At 57.8% G+C, this 17877-nt stretch overlaps 1 protein-coding gene across 8 annotated transcripts in view; it reads left to right on the forward strand.

Annotated features, from left to right (window-relative positions):
• The window catches only part of TSNARE1 (t-SNARE domain containing 1), a 114260-nt gene that overhangs the window by 25826 nt on the left and 70557 nt on the right, over positions 1–17877 (forward strand). For all 8 annotated transcript variants that reach the window (XR_011259140.1, XM_069600849.1, XM_069600854.1 and 5 more), the window contains exons 2-4: positions 6869–6985; positions 12710–12859; positions 13716–14183. Coding sequence is in view for 7 of the 8 variants with exons in the window: in XM_069600849.1 (XP_069456950.1) it covers positions 6898–6985; positions 12710–12859; positions 13716–14183 (706 nt within the window). In the remaining variant the exon portion in view is untranslated. The remainder of the gene's footprint in view (positions 1–6868; positions 6986–12709; positions 12860–13715; positions 14184–17877) is intronic.

Consider the following 17877-nt stretch of genomic DNA (forward strand, 5'->3'; position numbering starts at 1 on the left):
TGTGGGGTGGTTTTCATGACAACTTTCTATTTCTTTTATCCATATTTGTCTCTTGAAGCTTTCTGTCTCCAGGGGGTCACCTCTGGTGAGTTCCGTTTTCTTCAGATATTGCCCATCCCGTCCACGTTTTACAGCTTCTGTGTATAGAGGTTTGAAAGCAGGGCCTTAATGAGTCCCTCACGCGTTTGTCTCAGTGACCCGCCGCCTTTTCATTGCTGATACTGTGTCTTCGTGGTTCCTTCCCTCTTTTCTTGGCTACTTAGCTCTTGGTCGTCTCTTTTGTTAGTACTTTATGGAAAACAGGATTTTAATTTGTAAATTAGTTCTATTGTTTTTCTGTTTCCTACCTCATTAATAGTATTAACTTTTGTTTATATTCTTCTTTCCTTGTGGTTGCTTTTGACTTTTTTGCTCTTTTCCAACCTTTTGAGTTATGAAGTCCATTTGATTTTTTTTTATGCATGAAATATTGAGCATTTTGACTTTTCTTCTGGTAACTGCTTTAAACGTGCTCTGTTGATTTTCATAGGTGATGTTTTCACTTTTTTTAAAAGAATTTCTTCAGTTTAATTTTTTTTTCTTTCTTCAAGAGTTGTCTAATAGATTGTTTTTGAGATGGGAGGAACCTCTTAGCTTCAGAAAATATTTTACGCATTTGTGTGTGTGATTTCACTGCCAGGGCTGGCGCGTTAGAGCTGGTTCCCATAGCCGTGGGGTCCCGGTGGCCCCCCACGAGCTTGCTGTGGCCCCTCATTCGTTTACAATTTCTTTACTTCCTTTTAGTAGTGTTTGTTTTTAGTTATCAGTACACAGATCTTAGACCTTTCTTGAATATGTTCCTAGGATTAAAAAAATATTCTAGTAGAGTTATTCGTTTGTTTTGAACTTAAAACTCCTGGAAAAAGTAATTCTAGTTTTGAGAACAGTTACCATATTAACAGGAAGCCTTCAATCCCACCAGGTTCCCCACGTATAGCCGTTTTCCCGTGCTCACTTCCTCCCTTCCCTCTTTGTGTTCCTGTGCACGTCACGTGTTCCTCTGGACCGCCCGGCGAGCTGCAGACACGATGCTCCTGACCCCCAAATGCAGACTCTGTTATGTAACCCCAGGGCTGGTGTCAATAGCAGCATTAACACTGGCTAGTACTCTGGCCTAAGAGTCTTCCTGGTGTTCCTCGGAGAGACCTCGTCAGTGAGCCCAGTGACACGTTTCTCCGCTGAATGAAATCCAGGATCCCGTTTGGTTTTGGGGGTGCCGTCTCCTTGGCCTCCTTGAACCTGGATGGTCAAGTCCTCTGTCTCTACTAGTCTGTGACGCTGATGCAGGAAAAGGCGCAGGTCGGCTGTGCTGTGGGCCGTCGCCCAGCCTGGCGTGTCTCCTGTCCCCGTGGTCCTTCGTTTTTGGCAGGAGGGCCTGGAGAGGCTGCCGTCTCCTCCTTGCTGTCTGGCAGCAGGGGTGCGTGAGGTCTGATCTGTGCCCCACTGCGTGGCCCAGGCCCTGGGGTTAAGCCGACGTCCGTGAAGTTTCTCCTCTGCAGAGTTGTCCTTCCTCCACTTTTACCTAGTTTCTTGGGGAAGGTTCTTTGAGACTGCGTGGATCTCCTGCCATTTATGGGACTCGCACCCGCAGTTCTCAGGCCTGCTGGACGTTCTTGCCTGAATGAGTTACTATCATTCCTTGACCTGTCCTTTCCTGTGTTGCCCTGGTGGCTGGGCTTTTCTGTATGAGTCGGTCCTCGTAAGGATGTTGCTGATTTCATCTTTCCTTTCCCAGTTGTCCGCGTCTGAGCTTTTTCGTTTTCCCTTGTGTGTGTTTACAACCACGTGGACTTGTGGACTTTTACTTTACTTCTTTATTGCAAGGCTATAACAGGGACTTGCCTGGGGGCCCAATGGCTAAGACTGAGCTCCCTATGTAGGTGGCCTGGGTTCCACCCCGGTCAGGAAACTACCACAGCAAAGATGGAAGACCCCCTGTGCTGCCACCAAGACCTGGCGCAGCCAGATAAATCAATACATGATAGATGTTTTTTAGAGGTTACGATAAATAAAAGTTATAATCTTTTATCACCATCGTCTTTTTTCATGCTCAAATTGTTGCCGAGTTGGCCAGCGGAAGGAAGCCTGTCGGGCTGGCCTCTGGGCCCTTTGGCGATGGCCCTGCCTTGCTTTGATCACTTCCTTGCTCTTTCATGTAACAGAATGATCTAGGCTTATCTTACTCTCTCTGCCCCAGTCCTGGGATCAGCCATTTCTCCAAGTAGTCTTAATTCCTATCTGTAAAGAATGGTGTGTTGTAACTGAGAAACCCATGTTCCTGTTTCTCTGGAGCATCACATTGTCTTAGGGGATGAGGCCAGGAGGGTGATCGTCACGCTTACAGCTGTGTGAGCGAGTGGCCCAGACAGGTCTGTGTGCGGTGCAGACTGCGGCCACACGCAGCCTGCCAGCTCCAGTGGGCGGGCAGGTGCTCGCGGGGGGCCCGGTGGTGCGGGAGTTGTCGCCGTGGGCTGTGGGAGGACCGGCAGAGAGCGCTGGGGCAGGCGTGGGGAGCGCTGCAGCCACGGAGGGAGGCGCCTTGCCCTCGACCCATCTGTCTGTGAGACCGCGGGTGAGTCGCTTCCCCTCCCTGAGTTTAGTTTTCTCATTTTAAAAATCAGGGTCTCAGGGACTTTCTTGGTGGTCCAATGGCTAAGACTGCGCTCCTAGTATAGGGGCCTTGGATTCAGTCCCACGTGTCCCAGTGAAGGTTGAGGATCCCATGTGCTGCAACTGAGGCCCCGTGGCCCCAATGTCTTCTCCCCAGGATATGGCAGGCATGGGGCCAGGTGTGCTGGGCAGCCTGGTCTCCAGCGACGTCCTGCTCTTCATCCTAGGGTCTCCTAGCAGCTCTGGCTCCAGAATACTCCCATCTGAAGCCACTCTGGTGGGCCCGTGGGTAGCGGTCAGTGGAGGGAGGCGTGGGCCTAGCCCAGGGAGGGCTCTGCTGTGGGGTGGTTCACGGTGTCCTCTGGGCCCTCAGTGGGCAGCAGCCTGGGCTGCTGGGCCTGCCCCGCAGAGGTGTGGGCAGGACTGGGCATCGTGTTGCTGCTGCTCCCTCCCCCCTGAGGGCAGCGCCTCGGTCTCTGAGCAGCACAGCCCGGGGCCTCCTGCCTCCCTGGAGCCGCACTGCCGGCCTGGGTGGAGCAGAGCACAGAAGGCAAGCAGGGCAGGGCTCCCCAGCAGCCTTCCCACCAGCGCGCCTGGGACCAGGTGAGCGGAGGGCGTCTGGGTAGGGGCCAGGCCATGGCCATTCTCCCTCTGACCGGCCCAGCCCGCAGAGCCTCTTCCTCCCCAGACCTGCCTTCTCCAGGGAGCCTTCCCACATGCCTCACATGGAGCGGGCCCTGTGAGGCCTGCAGCCGCTCTCGGCCCAGGTCAGGCGTTTAGTCCTGTTGCCCCGACCCCCTCTGCCTGTGTTGGTTCAGTGAATCGCAGAGACTTCACCGCACAGGAGAGTCGCATCCCTTAGGAGTCGGGCTGACGGGCCTGCCGCCTCATCCCCTCAGCCTGGCCCCGTGTCTGTGTTTCCAGGCCTGGCGTGTGGCCGGAGGAAGGGTGCCCGTGTCTGGGGGGCGCTGGGCCGTGATGGCGAGTGGGCTGCAGCCCATGCCAACCCCTGGGTCCCCCGGTGCCTGGAAGCTGGCTCCACCAGGGCTGTGTGTGCTGGGGAGGGGAGGAAGGGGAGGCGGGGCGGAACTGAGCCCTGTGGTTGCTCGGGGCTGGGCGAGGAGGGGAGACAGAGGAGGAAGGGGGGAGACCCCAAGGCCCTGCGGTGGGGATCGGAGGCTGTGGCCGAGCTCGGTCGTGAGGGTGAGGTCTTGAGGGCTGTCAGCAGGGACACAGCCAGAGTCGGGTGGGAGCCGAGGTACTGGAGGAGGGGACTCGCCAAGTGGGTGCGTCAGGCCCCCGCCTCTGGCCTGCTGCCAAGGGCCCTCCTGGGGGTGCAGACCAGGGCGGTGGGAGGTTTGGGCTCGGTCAGGAGGAAGGATGCACCTCCCTCTGTGGACCTGGGGGCCCTGCTCCTTACCCGGCCCCCGGGGTTCCACTGGATTGGGTGGTCTTGGGCCTCCCTCCCATGTGTCTGGGGCCACCGGCCCTGACATGGCTGACGTGGGGGCGGACAAGGCCTGAGGGAGTCTGGAAGCCCTCACTGTCGGCCCTCAGGGGCTTGTGAGTGTTCGGGTGGGAGCAGGCGTGCAGGGGGCCCTCAGTGTGAGGACAGGTGCCTTGAGGGGGGCCTCCTCCTCATGCCTTCTCTTGTGTGACTCACTGCCCTCCCTGGGGCTCCCTTCCTGGTACCTCCTATTGGGGGGGACTGGGTCCTGGCTGAGGACGGATGCACCCGGCCAGGTGGGGCAGGCCGGGGATGCGGCCGTGTGCTCTGCCGAGGCTGGAGGCGTCCGGGGCGGGGAGGACGCCTACTGTGGTCAGGTCCATCACCACGCTGGGAGGACCTCCACGAGGCCGCAGCAGGAGCGAGACGCTGGGCACGGTGCAGCCCTCTGGGGAGGTCAGCTCTCCCCCGCAGAGGGGCTCCGGGGTCCCAGTGCCCTTCTCCTGCTCTGGGTCAGCTCAGGCCTCCGGGAGGCCGAGAGCAGGAGGGAGAGCCCATCCTTTCTTGCCTCTCTGCCCCCGGGGCGCCCCCTCTGGCCTCCAGGCCTCGGCCTGCCTCAGGGCTGCTGCTGTCTAGTGTCACCACGGGGCCCCGGCTCACAGACGAACTCCTGGAGGCCTCTGACATGGCACCCTGACCCACCAAGGGCGGGCGTGCTGCCCCAGTTACAGAGGAGAAAGCGGGACCAGAGATGAGAGAGTGGCTCACGCTGGGCCCCACCGGGACCCGCTCTCCATCCTTGGGGGTCCCTCCGGCGTAGTGCGGGGGCAGGGCCCATGCTGGGACATCCCCGTGTAGACAGTGCCACTCCTTGTCTGCTGCTGGGAGGGTCAGCCCTGGCCTTGGGGGGCCCCTGGCCTCTGCGAGCCCCAGGCTGGCAAGAGAGAGCTGCAGGCAGAGGTCACGGGCAGGGCCCGCCCTACTGTGGCCTCAGCACTGGCCTTGGAGCCGGGTCGTTGGCCTCCAGCCTGGGCTGTGTCCGGGGGCCCCTTCCGGCCTGGCATCCTGTGGTATCCTGCTGGCCGGCCGCTCCCTCCTCCAGGGCCTGGGGACTTTGTCCTGCAGGCAGGGCTGCGTTGCTGGGGCGTTCCCTGGCACCCCTGCTTCCCCTGGTGCCCAGGGGGCAGGATCTGGGCAGTCCAGGGACAGACAGCTCCCTTCAGGCTGTTGCGGGGGGCTGATGTCCAGGGTACAGCCTGGCGCCACCGTGAGCCGGGGGCTTGAGGCGGAGGAGGCCGGCCACCCGGGTGGGTGGTCATGGAAGCTGCTCCGGAGGAGGCCTCCTGGGGAGTGGGCATCGCTCCCTGGAGTCTGGCTGGCAGTTTTGAGGTGGCCTGGGGCTCCTCCTGGGCACCCCAGCCCAGCGGTGTCCGCCGGCCCTCCGGCCTGGCCCTGCTGCAGCTTCCGCCTGCCCGCTGGGCTGCCAGCAGCTCTGTTTCTCCCGCGGTGGCTGCCCGCTGCCCGCCCTCGCGGTGCGGACACCCTGGTGGAGAAATCGACCATGAGCTGGCTGTGCGGGGTGGGCGGGAACACTGGACGGGAGCCGAGGGTGCAGCCTGGCTCAGGGCAGGTGAGGGGCACGGGGGGAGCCCCGGGGGTCTGTGCGCCCAGGCCCCTGAGGCCCAGAGCCCTGCCGGGGGCCCGGGCAGCAGGCAGAGGACACGCTCTGGGCGTCCTCCGGCTGGGCTGGCTCTGTGGTCCCTGCGGCAGGTAGCCTCCATTTCCCAGTCTCTGAGCAAAAGCACAGGCCGTGGGAGACCACAGGCTAGATGGGGCAGGCTGGGGGTCTTCCCTCCACCTCAGACCAGGACTGCGCATGACCCCTCAGCTGCCTGGACGTCGGTGGCAGCCCCTTGGCCTGTTTCTGCCCCTCAGGCGACCTGTGCTGTTGGCTCATCGCCGCAGTCCCGTCCAGCTGCCTGCCTGCGACCAGGCGTTGGGTGCACCCTCAGCCCGGCGGGTCCCTAGAGCCGCCCGCAGCCTCCGCCCGTGGCCGAGGGACCGCCTCACACCGGTGCCCCTCCTGTCTTCCCAGGGCTGGCCTGCCCCTTCCTCCAAGCTGTGGCTTGGAGGCTTAGCCCCTTCTCTGCTCCCGCTTGAGCTCTGCGGACCCCCAGGGTCTCTGAGAGCTCCTGCGGGAGCCCTTGCCGCCCACGCGGCCAGGTCCCTGGGGCCAGCCCTCCTGCCCACACTGGACATGCGCCTGGTGCATGGTGGGTGCGTGGCTGTCCTGGTCCCTGCCCGCCCCGAGTCTCTTGGCCGTGCAGGACAATGCTGGGGGCCCTGGGTCTTGTCAGCTCAAGGCAGACACCCGTGCAGCTGTGTTTCCAGGCCGAGCCTTCTGGAGGAGGATTTCTCTGGGATTTTGCAAATTAAGCTTAGTGTTTTAAAAGTTTCCACGCATGGAGTTTAGAGAGAGAAGGAGTGCTGCGTGGTTTACTCAGGGAGAAGTGCCCCCACCCCTGCCAGTCGCCTTCCTCCCATCCCGTGGCTGCTTTGGGTGCTTCTGGGAGGCTGTTGACCCTGAATAACACACTCGTGTCGCTCTTCACTGCTCGATCTTGTTTCCACGTTCAGACATTAGTTGTTGACTTGCAAGGTGAGGTCGCAGCAGTCAGGCTCCCGGGAGGGTGGGCGGCGCGGGAGTGGAACCTGAGCTCCAGCTCTGACCGCCCCCTTCTCCCCCCACCCGGTGTTTTGTTTCCTCTGCAGGAAGGTGCAGCCCTGCGTCCTGTGAGAAGATGTCTTATGGATCCATCGCAGGCAGTGGCGGCCTGGGGAGCCGGGGCCCTTTCGGGGGGCCCTCCCAACAAGGCTATCAGCCTCTAGGTAAGGGCAGCGTGGGCTTGGGGGGGAGCAGCCGGGGGCCCGTCTCCACTGTGTTACCTTGGTAACCATGGTAACCACAGAAGGATTCTGTCCTTCTGACTGGCCCTGCCTTTGACCCCGGATCGGGGGTGACCCTGGCCCCAGACGGGCCGGGGTTGTTGGCGTTGGGTCAGCACCTGGGGAGAGCAGAGTGGGAGACGCCGCCCTGCCTGGGGGCGGGTCCAGGCGTCCGCGGTGTCCCGTGGAGTCTGCAGGCGCTGGGGTACTTGGTGGATGGCCTTGTAGGTGCCCGTGTGGACCTGGTGCTGCGTGTGGGGCACAGCCGGGGAATGGAGGCCCATGGGTGACAGGTGGCGTCCTGGGCTCCACAGGGCAGATCTGCTTCTGGTTTCCAGGTGCTGGGCTGGGCCCCTTGCCGTGGGCTGGCTCTGTGATCTGCTCACCCCCCAGCTCCCATCCCCCTGCAGAGGGGTTTTCTGCCAGACCTGTGTCTGGGAAACTGACTCCAGGTCCTTAGGGATCTGCAGCGAGTGTGAGTTTGTGAGCATGTGTGCTCACAGACTTGAAATGTGATACAGACTCCACCCACCCCCTTCCCCACCCTTGGCGGTTTGTCCTCGAGGTTTTGCTGCCATGTCATGTCCTTGAGCAGACCCTGTGGGCGTGTGTGTGTCTCTTGACTTTGCACTGGTTGAATCAGCCTGTGACTTGCTGGTTTTGCCCCCGAGGCACAGCCTTCCGCCTGGTGGCCCTTCCCTCTGCCTGCTCTGGGCGCTCAGTCACGTGCGAGGTCGTGGCAGGCACAGCTGCTCCACGGGGGACGGGCCGTCGGAGCGCCTGTCTTGGGCCCTGGGTTTGGTGCTGAGGAGCTCGGATGCTGGCGCTATTGGGACGGCCCCTACGGTGGTCAGCACGACCACCAGGCGGTGGGGTGGGCAGCTCAGCGCCTGGTGGCCGTGCTGGCCCGGCCCTGTCTGGTGGGCCCAGAAGGGCGGTGGCCTTGGCTGTCTGCCCGCCCGTGGGCCTGGAGCGGCGTCATCTGGCTTCAGCGCGCGTTTCTCCGGCATCTGGTGGGATCAGTTTTTCCCGCGGTCACTGGGCATTTGGGTCTCAGGTTAATTGTGTTTTCCCCTCCAGTTTGTCTTGTTCTTGTCAATGGGCAGGGTTTCCATGTGTCTTCTGGAGGTACTCTGCCCCCCGTGCTGGCTTTTCCTTGTGGTGCTGCTGATGAAAGCCAGTTTTTAACTACAGCACCTCTGTGTTTATCAATCTTTCTTGTCAAAATGTGCATTTTTTAATTCTAGCACAAGGATAATGGTTTTGCCTTTACTTCCTCTGAAGCTTATACAATTTGTTTTTCATATTTAAGTCTTGCGATCACCTGGAATTGATTTTTCTGTATGAGGAGGGTGAAGTGTAATACACTACTTTTCTCTGTTGATATAACAAATTGTCCCCGGGCCCTTGACCGAAAATTCCCTCTCTGCAGACCTGCGGTGCCAGCTGTGTGATAAGCGCGGTATCTATGCAGATTCTCCAGGTCAGTTTTCTATTTCTGTGCGGAGTCGCACCCTGATTTTCACAGTTATTCTAACTGTTGATACTTTCAGGGTAGATTGCTCCATCGCTGCTCCTTAGGTGCGCCCTGGGCCCTCTGGTCTCTGTTGCTGCATGGATTTCAGAGCCCCTGCCCGTCACTCGGGCTGAGACTGGCCCCCATCCCCTGTTACCATGAGACTCAGCGGTGCCATCCTCACCAGTCTTCTGCCCACGAGACCGTAGGCCTCTCTGTTGACGGGTCTTTAATGTCAACAAAGTTTGTAATTTTCTCCATAAATATTTTACATATCTTTCATTAAACTGGTTTTAACAAAAATGAAAACTTTTTTGTTAATTTCTGCTTTTGTAAATAGAACCATTATTAATGGGACAGGGGCTCCCAGCTGGTGCTAGTGGTAAAAAAAAAACCTGCCTGCCGGTGCAGGAGACGTCAGAGATGTGGGTTCCATCCTTAGGTGGGGAAGAGCCGCGAGAAGAGGAAATGGCAGCCGTCTCCAGCATTCTTGCTGCCTGGAGAGTCCCCATGGACAGAGGAGCCTGTCCACAGGGTCACACAGAGTCGGTCATGGCTGAGGCGACTTAGCATGCACGCGCGTTAATGGAACACAGCACCGATTCTGTTGCTGAAGTCTTTTTATTAATTGTAATAATTTGTTGAGTCTTGAGCTTTCTGTATAGACAGTGTCACTTACGAATAATGACAGTGTTCACCTCTTCTGCGTCAACGCTTTTATCTTTCGTGTTTTTCCTTCTGTCCTGAGCCCACCGGAAGCTCTAGTTCAACTCTGAGTAGAAATGGTGATTGTGGCCTCTCTTCTATTATTGTTATTTTATTTTCTATTATTTTTTCCAGGCTGCGCTGTGCGGCTTGTGAGATCTTAGTCCCCTGAGCAGAGATAGAACCCGTGCTCCCTGCACTGGGGGCACGGAGTCCTAACCACTGACCCACCAGGGAAGTCCCGGAGAGTGTGTTCCCTTTTCTATTATTATTATATTTTTTAGGCTGTGTCGTGTGGCATGTGGGGGCTTAGTCCTGCTGGCTGTGTTCTTTGTAAGGTTTTGGAAGAACAAGATTGCTCCTGTCCGGTGTCTGGGATTTCGCTGTAAAACTGCCTCCCCCGGGAGGGCCTGGAGCTCCTCTGTGGCCTGCCCATTGCTCATGCCATCTGCGACAGCTGTCCAGGCTCTCCGCTTCTTCTTCGGTCAGCTCGCTGTGTTTCTGTGGGTGCGTGTCTGCTCTTGAATGTTCACGTTGCCTGAAGTAGCACGGCACGCAGTCGCATGTTATCCAGTGGGACCTGGGCAGCGTCACTCTGTGGTCAGGGGCGCGGCCACTAGGGCAGCAGCCCTGGTCCCGACCGCCTGCTCTGCCGCGATCCAGCTGGGCTCCGACCAGGGAGATGGACAGGGTTAGGCTCCCCTCTGGCGCGGGGGAGACAGAGCGAATTAACAGGCTGAGCTCTGCTCCTGTCGTTCCACCAGCGTCCCCAGCCCCTGGATCACACCCTCTTTTATTCCTAATGTTGTTTAATTGTTGCTCCCAATTTTCTTGTTTTGTCATCAACGTCGACAGACTCGTGGCAGCGTTATAAACCCCTCCAAAGGGCTGACTTGATTTTCTGAACCTCTATTAAAAGCTAGTTTTAAAATCTGATGGATTTCTTTCTGCCCACATTTTTACTGTTTTCCTCCTTCTTTCTTTGAGTTGATGCTGTTTCATTTTCCTAAGATCATTCATATCCAGTTTTTATTCATTTCTGATAAAAGCATTTCTGTTATAAATGTCCAGATAATCATGGTTTTAGTTGAATCTTACAATTCAAAAATATATAGCATTTTAAAATTAATGTTTAGTTGTAAATATTTAATCTCCCTTGTGAATTCTTCTTTAACCCAGGATTTATTTAGAATTGTAGTTCATTTCCGAACATGTGTATTTCTTCCTAGTTCTCCTTTGAAACTGATTTCTATATTGATTGCATTTCTGTCAGAAGAGTATTTGCATTTGCTGACAGCTGTTGAGACTGGGGCTGCTTCTGGGGTGCTGGGTGTAATTCTGGGGGTGACCAGCAGGGCTGCCAGGGAGGCAGGCTGGGGCTCCAGGCCAGGACGGAGGGGCCCCACTGAGACCCCAGGTGTGGGAGCAGCTGTGATCACCACTGCCTGCCGCGTGCCAAGCCCTGAGTGTTACGGGTTACTAGGGGACCGTAAAGTTAATTATGCAGAGATTAGGGTGGGCTCTTGCCATAAAGTCCCATCACAAATGCAGCAAAAAGCCAAGTGGGAAGTTACTATCATGTAAAGAACTCACATAAATGGGAGGAAAGCCTCCAGATCTGTATACAGACAGGCCAAGTCTGTGAAGAGAGGGTGTGGCTCACAGACCGTGAGAAGGTACCTGGAGAGAAGGATGTGAACTTGGCCCTTCTCCTGTGGCTCGGCGGCAGGGGGTTGGGGGTGGGCTCACTTGCAGGGGCGGGCACACTGCTCCCTGCCTCCTCCGGACCCCCTCCTTCCCTCTGTCTTGGCCCAGCCACGCCTCTTTGTTAGGGAACCATCAAGGGCTACTGGCAGAGATGTTTGCCGCAGGGGATGTGAGGCAGAAATGCCGTTGCTCCCCAGCTCAGGGAGACAGTGTGATGGGCCGTGGTCTGGGATGGGGCGTGAGGCCATCCTGCGGGTCCTTGGAGAGTGCCGGGCGCCTGCCCGCGTCCAGTGGGATGACGGTCGGACATGACAGTGGAGGCGACCCCTGCCTGGGCTTCTCATTGCCTGAGGCCTCACCCCTGAGTGCTGATGGTTTCCCTCACGATGCGCCTGCTGGTGGATGCTCTTTATTGTTTCCTGTGATAATTGCCTGCATTTGCGTTTATATTGTGTTCCCAGAGTTCAGAGTTCACATGATTCTGGAGAGCAGACCAGACTGGCTCCTCCACGGCTGTCTGGGGACCTTGCAGGGCATGGGGGTGGGGGAGGGGGAAGGTGGGCCAGGCCTGCACTTGTGCTGACCGGACGCCCGTGTGGCGAGGGCATCGAGCGCCTCTGCCCCCCTGCATCCCACGAAGCTGGTGGTGGCCCCGTGGCGGGGCCTGGGCTGCTGCACCCCCTCCTTACACAGTGCTCTCGGGGCAGCAGTCCCCAGGGCCGGGTTGTCTGCCTGCAGGGGAGCCTGGGCAGACGGCTGGGGGAGAGGCTCTGCCCGCAGGCTCTTCCGGAAGCCCTGGGGAAGAGGACATGTCAGGCCCTGCCCTCTCAAGAGCTGGGCCATCCTGGACCTACAGACGTGCTCCACGCGGAGGCCTTTTCTGCAAAGAGGCTGCTGCTGCAGGAGCTCAGTGCTGAAGCTCTGGACCTCGCTTGCCCCTTGACATGATTAGACATCTCCTCCAAGGCAGACTTCTGGACAGTGCACCCACCCGCCAAGCGCCCTGGCTGTGGTGCGTGGTCTTAGCCTGGCACCACTGCCTCTTTTGATTCCGAAGAGCTGTGCACAGGAAGCAGCTTGGTTCCTGAGGTGTCCGTCTGTCTTAACAACACATGTCTTCGGGCTCAGGAATTCTGGCAAACCTGTCCAGGAAGTGTTTCTGAATAAATGAAAATTATCAGAGAGGTAACTGCGTCCTCCCTGGGGGCCCACCATCGCTCCTCGGCTTGGCAGCAGTGTCAAGGGAACCGATTTTATTTTTGTTTTCACTTGTGATATACTGTGAACGATGGTTTTATAAAATACAGTGGCATGGTCCCGTGCTGGTGGTGCGGAGATGCCACATTGCCATGAGCGTGCCCAAGGCCTTATTCTCCATTTTGCATGTTGCTGTGCACTGGTCAAAGTCCTGGCCTGGTTGGGGGCCACACCTGAGGCTCTGCTGTAAGGAGTTTCGTACTGGCTTGGAGTCACGTTTCAGAAGAACCTGGGTGCAGAGAGAGAGTCAGAATATCTGAAGTTCTGGACATGGTGCTGGCTTTCAGCAAAAGGGGGTGTTTGAGGGGTGTGGCAGTCAGGGAGGGCTTCCTGGAAGAGGTGGGTCTGAGCAAGTGGAGCTGTTGGTGTGGATGCTTGGAGGGCCCGGCACACCTGCTGTCCTGTGTGAGAGCCTTGCTCCACCAGAGGTGCCCCAAGCCAGGCAGGGGGGCTTAACCGAGACTGTCCGTTGCTGTCTATAGAGTGCACAAAGTGTTGGACCAAGTACGGAATCCGCCATTCCCCCTGCCCATCGCCAGAGAGCAGCCTGCAGGACCCCTGTGTGGGTGAGGATGGGGACGGTGACCCGGGGCCAGCTGGCACCCCCAGAGGCCCGAGGGCCAGGAAGCGAGGTACTTCTGCTGGGATGCTGGGTCTCGGGGGTGCCAGGGAAGGCCACGCAGAAATGCCACGCCCTAAGGTGGGAGGGTCAGTGGGTGGGGAGTGGACTCCCAGGGGCTTCGGCTGGGGAAGCTGGGGAGCGGGAGCAGGGCTTCACCTGCGCTGGCCCTTGCCTTCCCCAAGGCCAGCTGACGGTGTGGCGGGTCTGGGCCAGGGGTGTTGCCAGGCTGTTAGGACCCTGGGGGCTCCAGGGAGGAGGCCAGCGCTGCGGGACGGAGAGGCAAGGGCTGGCCCAGCTCTGGTGGCCCCTGGGCCCAGAGCCTGCATCTGCCTTGCAGGGGCGGCTGGGCGGCTGGCAGGAGAGTGTAGGAGCCTCGGTGTGCCCTTCAGGGGGACCCTGTGTGGGAGGGGCAGCCATGGCCAGGACTCAGCCACCTGGGCAGAGAGGCAGAGGTCAGCGGCACCCGAAGTCGTCTTGGTCAGGACGTCCGGCATGTCCGCGGTTATTGATGTCCCTCGGCAAGCCCTGGCCCCGGCCCCAGAGGGCCTGCTCCTCGTGATGGGACAGCCACCCCGCCTTCTCACCCCTTGCTCCTGACATCGGCTGCCGGAGGGAGTAGGGCCGGGCTGGGCCTTTCTGGAGACAGATGGGCACCATGGCCCAGAAGCAAGGTCCCTCTCAGCTCCGCACCCAGCCAGGCAGTGGCAGGCCCAGGACTCAGACCCACGTCTCTGGACACCCAGTAGGGAAGGGGCCGTGGGCAGAAACAAGTACTGTTCTGAACTGGAAGCCAAAGAGGAGGCTCCCTGGGAGCTGCCACCGCCCTGGCCGGGGCCTTAAATACCCACCTTTCGGTGCCTTTCCAGGGCCAGGGGTCACGCCCGATGGCAGTGGGACACCAGAGCCCACCTTGCTGCCTGCTGGCCCACAGAAGGAGCCGGCTGCAAGGGCCCGTGGCCACGTGGCCAGCACCACCCGGGCCAAGAAGAGGAAGCCCAACTTCTGCCCGCAGGAGACGGAGGTGCTGGTAGCCAGGGTCAGCAAGCACCATCAGCTTCTGTTTGGCACCGGCCTGCCGCGGGCCGAGCCTGCCCGCAGGTACCGCGTGTGGAGCCGCATCCTGCAGGCAGTGAACGCGCTGGGCTACTGCCGCCGCGACCTTGTGGACCTCAAGCACAAGTGGCGGGACCTGCGGGCCGTAGTGAGGCGCAAGCTGGGCGAGCTGCCGGGGGCGCCTCAGGCCCTGCCCCTCACGCCCTTGGAGCAGGCCGTGGCCAAGACCTTCTCCTTCCAGGCCCCGCCCTCCGAGGGCCTCGGCCCCGAGCCGCGCAGAGGTGAGTTCTTCGCCCAGCTCAGCTGGCAGGAAGCTCGCGGCCACTGATGGCTGCCGCCCCCCCACCTTCCCCGTGATCTCTGGATCCTTCTGTACTTTGTCCTTGGCTCCTTCACTCCTGCCGCCCGACAGGCCCCATTTAAGCCCCAGGCACCCAGGGGCTCGTCCCTCCCTCAGGGTCACGGGGAGCTGGGCACAGACAGGATGCAGCTCTCGTTGCAGGGCACTGAGTTCCTGACTTCAGGTCATGACCTGGAGCAAGAAAGACGTGTCCTCCGGGCAGTGTCCTGGCAGCGCTGACCCCGGTTCCTTCCTGGTTCTTTCCCTCTTGCTGGCTCAGCGTCCAGGAGAGGCCTCGCCCGGGCTGGGCTGGCCCCGAGACATCAGGGTGGGCAGGTGGGGACCTGAGGCCCTGGTTATCTCCATCCTCCTGGGCAGAGCCTGCCCTGGCCTTTCCGGGGCATTGCTCTCATTGGGCCCAGCGCTTGGGGGCAGTGGCCAGGGTCAGGGCAGGCCTGCCGCCTGGTGCCCAGAAAGCACTGGGGCCTTGCTGTGTGAGGACTGGCGCCATCCTGACTGCCTGTGGCCCTCGTGGGATGGCCTTGTGAAGCCGTTGGGGCTGCAGCCGTGGGGCCAGGAGGGGCAGGGTGCCCGGTCCCCACGCCGGTCCCGTCTCCTGCTGCCCTGAGGCTGGGCTGGCTGGAGTGGGGGTGGCGGCGGGTGGGGGCCCCCTCCAGACCGGCCAGCTCGCTCTTGCCCCCAGCCCGTGTGAGGTCTGTGGGCTGCTGTCCTTCAGCGCCGGTTCCCTCCCTTATTGACCAGAGGCATGGGTATTGGCAGCTTGTCACGTCCACGCTCAGGAGGGCATACTTGGCAGTCTGTGCCCCGTCCATGCTGGGGGCGGGCTCCTCACCGGCTGAGGAAGAGCGTGGGCATGTCTGTGTGTGGACATGCAGCCTTGCTTTCTTGAGGGTTTGGATAAATCCCCAAGTCAGATTGCTGGTCCCACGTCAGAGTGAGTTCAGCTGTCAGAAGCTGCTGCTCCGTCGTCCACAGCGGTTGTACGAGCTCAGGCCCCTGCATCCTTGCTGGTGGTCACCCTGATTCCTGCCTCCCTGGGCTGATGGGGGAGGGCCCTGACTGCAGTGTCAGCCTGCTCCAGGCAGGGGCTCGTCCTGTGCTGTCCGTCTGTCTGTCTGACCTTCTTCCCAGCAGTGTCTGCTGACCCCCACGTCCCTCTCCTGGCCTGTCGTGTGCAGCCGCTCAGTCTTGATTCTGGAGGCAAGGGATCCACCAGACCCCTGTATTGTACCCCTGTGGTCCTTGCTGCATTCATGCTTGAGCCTGGTGGGTTTGGGGCCGAGGTTCTGTAGGTATTCAGCCTGGCACTGTTGGAGGAACCCGGAATGACCCAGCACCCCGTTCTCGTGTTTCCCTCCATCCATGTCACTGCTTTTTCAGCCCTTGCTGTCTGATTACGGAAACCATAAGTCAGTCTTGAAGTGAGTGGGTCATCATTTCCTCCTCCTGTTTTCTGAAAGGGTTTCTGTAGAATTGGTATTATTCTCCCCTTAACTGTGTGGCCACCATCCAAGACGGTGTTCTTTCTCTGTGGGGAGAGTGTCACCACGGTCCCTTTAACAGCCTGTGCAGCCTGCTTTCCTGCAGTGAGCTTCACTGTTGGGTGTCTTTCCGGGGGCTTGCCCGTTGATCTGAGCTGACAGAGGAGCTGGCTCCGCTTGTTCCTGAAGGTCTGGTCGTCCGAATGCCTGTAGGACCTGTAGTGAGAGCTCCTCTTTCCTTCCTGTTGTTGCTAATTTGTGTCTTTTCTATTTGTTCTCAGCAAATCTGGCTGCAAGTCTATTAGTTTTATTGATTGCTTCAAAGAGCCAGGTTTTGACATCATCAGTTCTCTCTACTTATCCATGCCAATTTAATTGATTTCTGCTGACCTTTAATGTTTCCTTCCTACATCGGGGTTAATCTGTTTCTGTTGTATCACTGACTGGGGACTTCTTTTCTAATGTAAGTATTTATTGCTGTAAATTATGCTTGCCGCATTACTTTGTTTACGTGCATTTGTATGTTATTATCTTTCCATTCAGCTTACAATATTTTCTAATTTCCTTGGTGAGTCTTTTCTTTTACTAATGGTTGTTTGGAAGTGTGTTGTTTTTCAAATAACTGTCTATTTCCAGGTCTCTTTCTGCTGTTGATTCCTAGTGTTGTTGTGCTCAGAGAACATGTTGTGCATGATTCCAGCTGTTTTCAGCTCACTGGGGTTTGCTTTGTAGACCGAGGTGTCGGCAGCCTCCGTGGGCTCCTTGTGCGTCTGATGAGAACGTGCGCTCAGCTGGGGGGGAAGGTCCTAGAACATCACTCGGTCGTGTTCCTGGAGAGTGCTGACGGACAGCTGCTCCGTCTGCTCGTCCTGCTCCCCGGGGAGCGCCCGGCAGCCTCTGTCCCACGGTCTCTGCTCTGTGTGTTTTCAAGCTGTGACGTGAGGTGCACCCTGAGGGTCTTTTGTCGTCTTCATTGGTTGCCCCTGGTGTTGTCGTGACGACATCCGCCTGGTCCCTGGCTGGACCCGTTGTCCTGAGTCCTCTGTCTGCTGTCAGTGTGGCCGCTCCAGCCGGCTCGTGACTGCTGTCACGTGTTGCGTTGTCCCCTCCTCTGACGTATAAGCCGCATCTTCCTGTATCTCACATGTAAGGGGTGACTTCCTGGAAGCCGAAGCCAAGTGGGCCTTAGGAAGCATCACTACGAACAAAGCTAGCACAGGTGATGGAATTCCAGTGGAGCTGTTTCAAATCCTGAAAGATGATGCTGTGAAAGTGCTGCATTCAGTATGCCAGCAAATTTGGAAAACTCAGCAGTGGCCACAGGACTGGAAAAGGTCAGTTTTCATTCCAATCCCAAAGAAAGCAATGCCAAAGAATGCTCAAACTACCGCACAATTGCACTCACCTCACACGCTAGCAAAGTAATGCTCAAAATTCTCCGAGCCAGGCTTCAACAATATGTGAACCGTGAACTTCCAGATGTTCAAGCTGGTTTTAGAAAAGACAGAGGAATCAGAGATCAAATTGCCAGCATGTGCTGGATCATCAAAAAAAGCTAGAGAGTTCCAGAAGAACATCTATTTCTGCTTTGTTGACTATGCCAAAGCCTTTGACTGTGTGGATCACAATAAACTATGGAAAATTCTGAGAGAGATAGGAATACCAGACCACGTGACCTGCCTTTTGAGAAACCTGTATGCAGGTCAGGAAGCAACAGTTAGAACTGGACATGGACCAAGAGACTGGTTCCAAATAGGAAAAGGAGTACGTCAAGGCTGTATGTTGTCACCCTGCTTATTTAACTTATATGCAGAGTACATCATGAGAAACTCTGGGCTGGAAGAAGCAAAAGCTGGAATTAAGATTGCTGGGAGAAATATCAATAACCTCAGATATGCAGATGATACCACCCTTATAGCAGAAAGTGAAGAAGAACTAAAGAGCCTCTTGATGAAAATGAAAGAGGAGAGCGAAAAAGTTGGCTTGAGGCTCAACATTCAGAAAACGAAGATCATGACATCCAGTCCCATCACTTCATGGCAAATAGATGGGGAAACAGTGGAAACAGTGGCTGACTTTATTTTGGGGGGCTCCAAAATCACTGCAGATGGTGACTGCAGCCATGAAATTAAA

This window comes from Ovis canadensis, chromosome 9 (assembly GCF_042477335.2).
Source record: "Ovis canadensis isolate MfBH-ARS-UI-01 breed Bighorn chromosome 9, ARS-UI_OviCan_v2, whole genome shotgun sequence".
Taxonomy (NCBI): domain Eukaryota; kingdom Metazoa; phylum Chordata; class Mammalia; order Artiodactyla; family Bovidae; genus Ovis; species Ovis canadensis.